This window comes from Hypanus sabinus, chromosome 28, assembly GCF_030144855.1.
Source record: "Hypanus sabinus isolate sHypSab1 chromosome 28, sHypSab1.hap1, whole genome shotgun sequence".
In the NCBI taxonomy this organism is placed as follows: domain Eukaryota; kingdom Metazoa; phylum Chordata; class Chondrichthyes; order Myliobatiformes; family Dasyatidae; genus Hypanus; species Hypanus sabinus.
Genome location: NC_082733.1, coordinates 26,818,858 through 26,831,279, shown reverse-complemented (window position 1 = coordinate 26,831,279; position 12,422 = coordinate 26,818,858). Strand labels below are relative to the sequence as shown.

At 41.3% G+C, this 12,422-nt stretch overlaps 1 protein-coding gene across 3 annotated transcripts in view; it reads left to right on the top strand.

Moving 5' to 3' along the window:
- Positions 1–11,767, top strand: part of tnfaip8l3 (tumor necrosis factor, alpha-induced protein 8-like 3) — a 90,628-nt gene extending 78,861 nt beyond the window's left edge. For all 3 annotated transcript variants that reach the window (XM_059952790.1, XM_059952788.1, XM_059952789.1), the window contains one exon: positions 9,895–11,767. In XM_059952790.1, coding sequence (XP_059808773.1) covers positions 9,960–10,460 — 501 coding nt within the window. In that variant the 5' untranslated portion in view covers positions 9,895–9,959 and the 3' untranslated portion in view covers positions 10,461–11,767. The remainder of the gene's footprint in view (positions 1–9,894) is intronic.
- The last annotated feature ends 655 nt before the right edge of the window (positions 11,768–12,422 follow it).

Genomic DNA, 12,422 nt, shown 5'->3' with positions numbered 1-12,422 from the left:
AGTATTTTGTGCCTCCCTATAAATCCAAAACATTCACAGAAACAAATGCAAGCAATAGGAAGTGTAACCACCTCAATCGTATGGTACTGGTCAGCTGACTGACAGGCCTCAATCATATAGCACTGGTCAGCTGGCCAACAGGAATTGTGCCAGCAACAGCATGGAGCTATTGTCCTTAGCCATTCACAGTCCTATGTTTAAGTTGCCCCATCTATTTTCTTACTTATAGCTGTCAGATGCTTAAAGTTTCAATGAAAATGAAAACTAAATCTTTCCTTTGAACTTGTGCATTGGGATCGAAATCCCGGGGGTGGGTGGGGGGTGCGGATTGTCAGAATGGTGGTAGATTAGGAAAGGTGTAATGAGACCTGGATGGCCTTGTACAATGACAGTAATCAAGCAAATGCAGCAAGCACTAAAGAAGGCAAATGACATGTTGGCAGGCACAGTGAGAGCCTTCAGTATTGCTTCAAGGATGTCCCACTGGAATTGTGCAAGGCCTCGGTGGAAGTGCACCTTGAGTATCGATGATGAAGGATCCAAAATGTCAAATGTTTATTCCCCTCCATAGTAACCTTTCAACCATCAGGCTCTCGAACCAGCGTGGATAACATCACTCATTTCCACACTGAACCGATTCCACAACCTATGGACTCACTTCCAAGGACTCTACAACTCATATTCTCTGTATTATTTATTTATCTGTTCATTATTATTGTATTTGGACAGCGTCCTCTTTTGCACGTTGATTGTTTCTCAGTCTTTTTGTGTAGTTTTTAGTTTATCCTATTGTATTTCTTTGTTCTGCTGCGAATGCCTGCAAGAAAATGAATCGCAGGCTGACGTACACATGCTTTGATTATAAACCTACTTTGAACTTTGACCTGCTGAGATTCTCCAGCATTGTGTGTGTGCCGCTCAAGATCTCGTGTATAGTTTTGATCCACGCATCCATCGGGGGTGGAGGCAGCGTCGGAGAGTAAGTTCAGTGAAAGTCTGGCACATGAAGGGAGATTAGAATTATTGGATTATATTCGCCAGAGGTTAGAAGAATGTGAGGGCTGAGCCTACTAGATACGGGAAGGATATTCCTGTCTTCAGAAGGCCAGAACTGGAATCATCACTGCTTATGGATAGGAGGTGGGCCATTTAGAATAAGATGAGGAGAAACGGGTTCATTCTGTTAAGTCCGTAGCCCCCTCCTTTGTGAGAATCGCAAGATCACTGTTGGGTTGGGTCAAGGGGCCCAGGAAATGAGAGAGAGACATGCAAAATGCCTCATTTCCCCGGCAATGTAAAGCTACGGGACATAGCCATTGTCTCCGGAAGACCAAGTTGTGTATTGAGCACTGTACTATTCATTGAAGCCCCTCAGGGGATGACCACAGTGGGCTGGTTGAGGGATTGCATCATCCCAACCTGATTGACATCTGAGACCCCGTGAGTAAGGATAAAAGAGGGTCTGAGGAACAACCCCTTCAGACGCACCAGAAGAAATGCTAGCACTCCCGTGACAACGGGAGGCCATTTGAAGGAGGCCACGTGCGTTCAATTCCATTGCCTGGGACTGGTGGCGTGTAACACGGAAAACGGCTTTTAGCTAACAACGGGGAAACCAACTCCCCGACTCAACGGATTGGCACCCTAAAGACTGGGCAAGTTTAAACCGTCTCTCTCTTAAACCCAAAACGCTGCAGCTTGAAAGAACTAAAAGTGACTTTTGTATTTCCATCGGACAATACATTATCCCCTAGACAACGATAGAGCTATTTCTTCTTGATTCTTATTATACCCGCGCTTTTAGATTTAGTATTGACGACGTATATTATCCGTATGTTTGCATTAATCTTATTTTTGTGCCCCTTTATCAATAAATACTTTTAAAAATAGTACCATCAGACTTCAACAGACCTCTCTATCTTTACTGGTAAGTGACCCAGTTACGGGGTTTCGTAACAATTCAAAGAATGCTGAAGCTGTGAAAATGAACACAGAAGACACATAAGGCCAAGTCACTGAAGAGGCTCATGAAAAGGTTAGGTATGGTCCTCAGAGTTAAAGGGATGAAAGCAGGAAAAGAGTACTTGATTTTCGAAAATCAACAATGATCGTATTGAGCAGCAGTTGGCTCAAAAGGCCAAGTGGCATACATCGACTTGTATTTTCTATGTTTCTCTGATTCACTCATCCTGTTTGTCTCCTTGAAGCTTCTTTCGGTCGCCCTTGGTACTCATAATCCCACCTGGTTTTGAATTATAAGCAAATGTGGAAGTAAGGCATTTGGACCCCTAAGTAAAATCATTGACGTCAATGGTGAATAGTTGGGCCCCAGGCACCAACACCTGCTGGTCACAGCCTATCAGTCCGAGGGAAGTACGATCTTTTCTCTCTCTCCACTGTCAGCTCCCCAACCAGTTCCCAGCCCATTTCAGTACATTATCCTCAATTACCCTCACATGCTCTGACAAGCCATTTCATGGTACTAAAAGCTGCTCTTCCCTTCCATCTCTATGTCATGAACAAAAAATGGGGGGTTTGACTGCTGCTGTCTTCTTGTTCTCATTCACATTTGGACCCTGACTGACCCTCCCCAGTGTTTTTGTTCCTGGCATCCTTGTTTTCTACATTTGTCCTGTGGCTTATTCATTTCATATTTAAATCACCGCTCGCTCCTCGGTCTATCCAGACTGAACTCTGCCTCAACTACTTTTGCTGTCACTAATGCTTTTCCTCAAATGGAAAAAAAACATTTATTTCTCTAACAGAAAGCATCCAAGGGCTCTGGTTAGATCAGCCACTCAATCCAGACCCAATTCTTATAGGAAAGTTGATTATTGTAACAAGGTATTATGAATTAAAATCAGCAGTGCTAACAGAGTGGCAGCTTCCCTCTGGACTAACAGTATCAGCTCAGGGCCAGATCCGAACATGATTTTATTATTGTTAAACAGCTGACATTTCTAAAGATTTAAAGATAAAATATAAAGATGAGCTTCATGTGTCATACGTACATCAACACAACAAAACATGCAGGGAAATGTGCCGTTTGCGGCAACGACCAATGGAGTCCAAGGATGTGCTGGGGGCCGCCGGCAAGTGGCACCATACTTCCAACAGCAATATAGCATGTCCACAACTTATTAACCCATAGGTCCATGGCACTGAGGCTATGAAGACTGCCCCAGCTCTTGAGCTCCATGCCCACTAATATGATGAACTGATAAACGAGGCTTTAGGCCTGCTCTGGGCTGCTACGGAATTTGGATCTGAGGACTCAATTTTTCATTCAGATTGTTGCTCACTTAAATTGTTTGCATGAATAGTGTTTTTTTCTTTCTCTTGCATATCAGGAGTTGGTGTATTATTTTTATTTTTATTCTTTTTCTTTAATTGGGTTCTTTTGGGTTTCTTGCTTTGTAGCTACCTGAGAGCAAACTAATTTCAAGGCTGTATAATTTAGACATTCTTTGATTATAGATGTACTTTGAATCCTTGAATGTGGGAGAAAGCGGAAGCACACACAGTTATGGGGATCACATATAAACCCCTTACGGACAGTGGTGGGAATTGAACTTCACAGTGGCACTGTAAAGCATTATGTGTGCCTTAGCGTACTGCTTCCAGAACTAGAGCACATGATCCGCTATAACAACACTGATTTCCACTTACATGCAGGATCAATTGCAGTGCTCACCCAGAATGGTCAAGGCTTCTCCTGCAGACAACATCGCTAAAAGAGATTAAGAGCCAGAAGCATCAGGCATTTTACAACTGCTCTGTGATTCAGACTCCATCATTTTAAACCTTCCGTCACTTCCATCAATTAGTGTGACCTCTTGAGTCGGGCATGATGTTCTGTTAAGGGGTTGGCTATTGGTGGGCGCTCCGGTAGCTGTGCAGGCCGATCTGCAATCCTCATATTTTAAGGGGCTCCCAGAACTTACAACCCTGTCCCCTTCACCATTTTCTGACCGCCACAGTACTTAATCTGGGATGTTAGGGTGGATTTGTTAATGGAAGAACAGCTGTGTATGACTTTGTTTAAGGTGGCAAAGAAGTGAGGAAACTGGATTTCTCTGAGAACTATGGGCTGAAAGGCCTTCTCCCATGTTATAAGAAAATATGACAAAAATAGGAAGATTAGGGATTTACTCAGCTTTGATAGAATGTGAATCTAGACAATGGTTATTCTCATTTTGTTGAACTATCCAGAGCCCACATTTGAATTAGCTGCTGTGGATTGTTTAGGAAATTTATATGCATTGTGTATGGAACAACATAGAGCAATGTGCAGTTATTCCACAAGACTGGTAACATGATGTTGAGCATGATGTGGAATCAGCCAAGGAACCTTACAGTAAGTGTCGCAGTGTTGCTAAGGAGCTCCTTGAGACACATTACACCTGACCAGCAAGTAAAGTTGTGAGCTTCTGCATAGATTCTCAGCAAAGCACTGAGGAATTGTTACATATGGGAGCATTGGGTGAGAAAAAGCACTTAAAGGGAGTCTATTAAGGAAGAGGGTGCTTTCTAATCCGAGACTAACATAATTTGTTTATTTATTTGTATTTAGCAATAAACCCACTCGGCCTAGCAGGCCTGTACCGCCCAATTACATCCATGTGACCAATTAACCCTAGTAACCTGTATGTCTTTGGAATCCGGGAGGATGAAAGCCACACAGTCACGAGGAGAAAGTCCTTACAGATCGTGGTGGAGTTGAACGCGGACTGCTGGCCTTGCGTTAACCACTAAGCTACCACGCCACCCTAAGTCACTCCTCCTTCCTCGCTCTGTCCAAACTGACCTTTTTCAAAGTGATTTAACGTCACTTTTAAGTATGGCTTTTTCTTTTGCAACCTTTGTTGACTTATGTGTGAAAACCTGCAGCAGTGATCAGGGTGACAGGTGACCTTGTACGTCCCTGGCATGATGCACAGCATACTATTAAACATCTTAATATGTGTTGACTTTGCACTGGGGAGAGCTGGGGACAGTCAGTGAAGCCCTCCAAACTCCTGAGCTGTAACTCTCATTATCCCTGAGAAGTTTAATGTGCAGGCGGACACGGGATGAGTTGATTACTGTGGCTGGTATGTGAATCCACACAATTGATATTCAACCGAGGCCTCATTTCTACAGGGAGCTGACACGTCTGGCCATGGGATGGCAGAGTTTGTTCTAAAATTTAGGGTTTGAAGCTGTTTGCATTGGATTTTTGTGTTCTCCCTGTGCGGTTTCTGCCAGATGCACTGATTTCCAGACACAAGCCAAAGGTATACTGGCATCTTGACTGGGGCTGCTGTAAATTATCCCTTGGTGCAGATGAGAGAAAGGAATCAGGAGGGAATTGAAGGGCACGTGACTGTAGAGATCTCAGAACCACAGAGAAATTAAAAGAGGGAGAGTGGAACTGATGGAAGTAGTCTGCTGGGAGCTGGCATAGAGTCATAGAGAAGGACAGCACAGCAACAGGCCCTTTGGCCCATCTAGTCTGCACCGAACCACTTAAACTGTCTACTCACATCGACCTGCACCAGGACCATAGCCCTCCGTACCCCAACCATTTATGTACCGACCCAAATTTCTCTTAAACATTGAAATCATTTGTACTGATAGATTGTTCCACATCTCACGTTACTCTGAGTGAAGAAGTTACCACTCAAGTTCCCCTTAAACTTTTCACCTTTCACACTTAACCCATGACCTCTAGTTGTAATCCCACCCAACCTCGGTGGAAAAAGCCTGCTTGCATCTACCCTGTCTAAACCCTCATAATTCTGTTTACCTCTATCAAATCAACTCTCAATCTTCTATATTCCAAGGAATATAGTCCTAACCTATTTAATCTTTCCTTATAACTCAGGTCTTCCAGGCTCAGTAACATCCTTGTAAAGCTTCTCTGTTCTCTTTCAACCTAACTTAGATTGTTCCTGTCGGTAGGTGACCAAAACTACACACAATACTCCAATAAGGCCTCACAAATGTCTCAAATAACATCAACATAACATCCCATCTCCTGTACTCAGTACTTTGATTTAAGAAGGCCAACGTGCCAAAAGCTTTCTTTATAACATAGAGCCAATGTCTGTATGGTGGTAAGTGATGTGGCTTTCCTTGTCTGGACTTTATAATCCATCGTCCTGTCCCTCAGCTCACCCATCCCATGTCTCATTGGCACTAAGCAAAGGAGTATCCAAAAGCAAGAAGTAAACAAGTATGAAAATTATGATTTCCCAGCTTTTAACTTATGTATGTTGAGAGGACCGGAAGTGATGGCATTGATGAATATTTATTCTTGTGAGATATTATAAACAGCCCCTTTTTTTTTTCTTTCTTTTTCCAATGTTTCTTTTTTTTTCTTTTTTTTGCTTCTTTTTTCTTCTTTATTAGTTATTAGTTTTTAGATTAGTAGATTAGCTAATTTTGCATTGTATTTTTTTTCTTTTTTCTGTTTTTTTTATATCATATATTATGAAATATTTAGACTTACCATGTTCATACATATACTGTATGGTTTATGTCTTGGTAAACTCATTTATACTGTGACTATTGTTTATGTCTTTTCTCATCTGTAATGGAATTTGTATGTTTGTAATTTCTTTATTAATATATCATTTGTATTCTGTCCATATTACTACTAATAATAAAAAGATTTAGAAAGAAAAAAGAAAAGAAAATTAGAATGACTGGTGACAAGTTATAAATGGACTGTTTCGATGAAGCAGCTTTCGAAGTTAGTTCATCATTACTTAACACGGGAAATTCTGGAGTTCCCTATCACTCAAGCAAACTGGACGAGTAGCCAGAGGTCTGGGACATTGTTCAGAAGGCCAGAGTTCAAATTCTATCTTGACAAGTGGATAATTAAATACAGCTAGAATTAGGCAAATAGTTAAGATAGTTATGAAATCACTTGGATTGTTGAAAAAAGAATGCTCATTAATGGATGGAAGGAAATCTACCATCCTAACTCCATCTGACCTGAAAATGAACGTCAACACACATTTGGTAGGTTGGAGTTGGAGATGGACAGGAAGTATCAACTTTGCCTATGAACGATCAAATTTTAAAAACTGCTAGTATTACTGCCAGTTTAATATCCTCTTCTACAATTTACTCTGAATTCCCCTTATCTTGAAATTATTTAACTCCTTTTGAGGAACAGTCATGGGTTTTCCTGGAAATCCAAGTATACCACATCATACAATTTACCATGATACGTCATAAGAAAGAAAGCTGCAAGAATGGTAATTAATTGGTAGGGAAAAGACCAGGGCCACATAGAGGCTGCTCCTCACCATGACGGAGCGACACTATAACCAAACACTAACAACTTATGTACCTGCACCCTTGGGAGAGTCAAAGTATTTTGACAACACTTCTGCATATCACACAGGAGGTATTACATAGGGCAATCACACTTCTAAAGTAGATTTAAACAGAGACAGACTTGTGTCTCGAGACAATCCAAAGCCCCGTGCTGTCTATGAACATCAATGTGGCAATAACCTGAGAAGATAAGCAAGTAGCTGGAGCACAAGATTGACACACAAAATGCTGGAGGAACTCAGCAGATCAGGCAGAGTCTGTACATGGAGATAGACAGTTGATGAGTTGGGTTAACATCCTTCATCTAGACTGAAAGATAGAGAGGACACAGACAATATAAAAAGGTGGATGGAAAGCGTGCATTAAGATCTAGCAAGTGGTACGTGGATCTCAATCCAGATGAACAGGGGTGATAGGCCAACAAGGGAGGGATGAGTGGAAATAGCACCAGAAACTGGAAGGTAATAGATGGAAGTCTTCTCTGAAGATTGTCATCTTGACGTGGTCTCGTGAGCTCCTGAGATCCCACGAGTGATGTCACCTAGAGTTTAGCCATCAGGCACTTAGTTCCTGGTAGGGTCACTAAGGGCAAGGGGAGGTTCCAGGCAAAGGGCGACCCAACCAAGATTTCAGTGATGGACCTGGTGGAAGATGATGACTCATCTCAATGTCAGTGAAGACAGAGGAAGGCCGCAGCAGTGAAGGACCCCAGTTGCCCTGTATTCTATGCCAATGGACCCTGACCCTGATCTATCAAGCACCGCCTGTGCATCAGCCTTCCCGCGTGAAACAAAATCACACACAGGCATTCTCCATTTTTGAGGATCCCACATCAGTCTCCATGGCCATCTGAAGACCCAACAGACAGCCTTTTGGAAGAATATCCTACTCGACTGGAATGATCGCACTGCTACCATTTTTTTTTGGAACACTTACATTCTCGGGAGGGCAATAGCATTTGTTCATAGGCCAGGAATGCTTCACCAAGTGCAAATTCCTGAAAAAAGGAGGATATAAATCCACGCTATTGCATTGATTCATTTGCAAACCAGAGGCTCCCAGCACATTAAATTGCTAAAGCTGAAACTGCAATGAAGTCCTTCACCATTTGACTAATATGGCACAGTACCAGGCAGAAAATTAATCATCAGATGCTCCCCCTTCCCTTTCTATTCACAGACTAGAATGGGAATGAACCACTATTTTATACTAAATCTGTTTTGCTAAATATCAATAATTTTTCTATGTCTTGAAATACAGATCCTAATGAAATAATTTGTTTGCCCTTCTGTGAAATGCTATGGGAACTTTTGCATGCCCCAATAACAGGCAATGGCATCTTCCCCTAAACAGTGCTACATCCTCGTGAGTGCTGTTTGTTACGCTTCGGTCCCTGGCGTGGACTTGAACCCACAGCAGCTGGGAGTTGCTATAGCTGCTTACAAATGTTGACTAAATTATTGTGCTATTTCTGGCCATTACTTGTTCTATTTCAGGCTTCCATCGTGGTTAGAAACAGTGATTAAAGATCAGTCATTAGCACTGTGAGATTCATTGTGGGTCTTCTACAATAAATGAAAAGAACAACTATAAATGCTATTTAAAGTTACAGTGGGCTTTACGGTTGGAAGTGAGTGTGGAGTCATAGGTTTAAACTGACAAGTTTTGGACTGACATTATGAAAGTGCCTAGATCTCCACATTGGGTAATGGAAATAGAGAGGGACAATTCAAGACACGCTTGAGGCTGTGGGAGAATGCCTGAAATGATGATGAAGTGTTGTTGTGCAGAACAATCCTCTTTTCAATTTGAACCTGATAAGAACCTCTTGATCCACAGCTATCTAAATGGCTCATCAGTCTAATATATTTAATAGAAAGAACACAACTTTATACAGGAACTTCTCTTATCTTTTTAAGACCACCCCAAAGTGCTTTGCAATAGCTTTGAAATTGTATCATAGGAAATTGGGAGACAGTGCAATTCCCATAAGCAACTAGATTACCCAACTTAGTAATATTATATCAGTTACTAAGGATACATCTTTGCTGCTGTTCAAAATAATATTTATATGGACCACTGCAGTCACTTGCAAGCTAATGGTCCCTCAGTTAATGAGTTATCTAGAAGACAAAGCCTCAATACTGTGGTGGTGTGTCCAACTAGACCACTGGTTCACAACCTTTTTAATACCATGGACCAATACTATTAAGCAAGGGGTCTGTGGACCCCTGGTTGGGAACCCCTGATCCAGACCTCTGTCATCAGCTCTACACTCTGGTTCTTAAACTCTCTACTTTTCAACATTCAGATGCAACCAAATCCATTTAGATATAGTCTGTTACCACAGTATTATTGAGATAACTATCTTAATAAGGGGAATCCACATGAGTATGCAAAAGAGAAAGTAAAATGATTTGCTAATAAAGTAAAATAAGCTGAGACAGGATGAGTGCAATGGGGCCAGGTGTATGATAGCCTACTATTGTGCTGGGGACTTGCATGAACTGCCTTATGAAAATCCTTTGTGATCAACATTCTGTTTATCCTTTATTTTCACAGCAGGAACTGAAACCTTTAATTCCAAAAGCTTGGCCTTACAAGCTCAGAAGAAAATCCTCACCAAAATGGCCACCAAGGTGGTGGCCAATATGCTCATTGACGACACAAGCAGCGACATCTTGGACGAGCTGTACAAGGTAACCAGAGAGTACACAAACGACAAGAAGGAAGCCCACAAAGTCTTGAAGGACTTGATCAAGATTGCCTTGAAAATCGGGATCCTCTACAGGAACAATCAGTTTAACAAGGACGAAGTGGAGATTGTGGATAAATTCAAGAAGAAGCTAAACCAGGCTGCCATGACGGCGGTGAGCTTTTATGAGGTTGAGTTCACGTTTGACAGAAGCATCCTGGCGGAGCTGCTGAATGAATGCAAGGACTTACTGCACGAACTGATTGAGCGCCACCTCACCCCCAAATCCCACAGCCGCATCGATCACGTGTTCAGACTCTTTGCAGATGTGGAATTTCTCTCTGAATTGTACAATCCCAATGGCGTATACAAAGAGTCGCTGCAGAAAATCTGTCACGGCGTCAACAAGCTGCTCGATGAAGGAATCATCTGAACTCTGCAACCCCCAAAATTGGAAAGCATTTGACTTGTTCATCATTTAAATGGACCACTTCTGTTGTTTGTATCTGGGTGCCACAGCAAATCCTCTTGCCTGAGTGTTATATTCTAGATGTTTGCATTTAAAAACAAACCAGTTTGTGATTAAATATGTTGTTTTGAAGAAAGAGTGAATTATCTGCTGTGCCAACATGTGTTAACGAGCTTTTGTTAAATGCTTTTCCACTTGCACATAGTGAGATGCTTTCAATTCTGCTGCTCCAATCTATGGTATATTCCAGCCTAGTAACCCAGTTTAAAGTTGGAAAATGTATCATGGATTCTCAAATCACCTATAGAATTCTGAAGACCCAAGAATAATTTAGGCCAATAGGTATCATTAGCTGCTTTAAGAGAATTTAGATGTTTTACAGTACGGGACATTGTGCCTGTGCTAGCCCTCCAAGTGCCATCCACTTTGTCCCTATTTTTCTATCTATTCTCCATTTTCGGTTTCCTTTACTTGTTGCCTTTTAAAACCTATTTTAGATAGTGCTGCTGTTAAGATGTTGTACTTAAAAAAAAAATTAAATTCACCTATCTTACAGTCAGAGATCAAGAAATACACATGTTTTGGTCTTTCTAAAAGTCCTGGTTTTCCACTAACACGGTTAAAAAAGCCAGAATCCCAGAATCTCAGAGACACGATACATGGGTCCAGATTCTGCTTTCAGAATTGTGAGCCTCAGTAAATAATTTGTAAGGTGGAGCTTTGTGTTTGATCTTCAGCTCCAAGGATGACATACAAGGCAAGTTCTTATGTGCACAGGTACTGTAGATGTTGAAGCGTGATTCTGTTAAAATGGGAGAAAGCTTTGAGTAGAATACAAATATATCTCAGAATAGCAACGCAGTGCCAGGAAGGAAATAACCAACCTGCACTATCACCTAAAACAACTTATTGTGAGAACGTCACCAGACATCATTTCTCTCCTTTCTGCATCCCTCTTTTTGGTAGAATCCCTCAAGATACCAGGGGTTACTAGATTCAAAGTTCAAAGTACACTTATTATCAAAGTATGTCTACGTTTTACAACCTTGAGATTAGTCTCTTTGCAAAGAAATCCAGAAGAACCCGTATAAAAAAAGACCAACAAACACCCAATGTGCAGAGAGTAAAAAAACAAATCGTGCAAAGCAATAAAAGATTCAATGAAGACAGAATTCAAGGGCCTGTCCCATGAAATCATTATTCCTGCAGTGTAATAGAATCTAGATTGTGATCTTTCTTTTCCGCAAGTAATGGAAGTGGTAATCAAACCTGAAAAGACCATCTTGCTTCACAGATTTACTCTTTTATTTGCAGCCTTTTGATTGCACTGTTCTTTAACTGTTTTTACACATAGCCAATGCGCTGGTTTCCTAGGTAACGAAAGCCCTGCTGAAACAAATACTGCAAAAGACGAGCAGTCAAGCGGCAGGTTTAGGAAGTCGGTTTTCGTCACAGGTCATCTTCTGGTTCATCGGGTTTAGCCACATTTATGAGCGAATCTTGAATTTATACAATTTTTGAAGACTTGCTTTAAAACCGGTAATCCATTGAGACGTTGGTCAGTGGTCGCTTGTAATCAGATTGGACAGTGAATGCAGTTTATGGCCCATAAATACAGGGCTGATGTAACTGACAGTGTCAGTATTTGCAGCTAAAAGAAAACCTCGGGATGGTAATAATTGCCAAATCTGTTGCAAGCCTGAATAAGGAATGATCAGCAAGATTATAACAGAAATAAGGACCTTAAGATCAATCAGAGGCATATTCTACTTACCAAGTGCAAATCCATAAAACACAGAGCTGGTGACTTACATTAAATGCTGATGTAAAATTTTCGCTCACAAATTATCACCTTACCGTGAAGACATGACTAGGGTCTTGTATGTCAACTGCATTTGTACAAGAGCTGTTAATATCTTTGTTTCT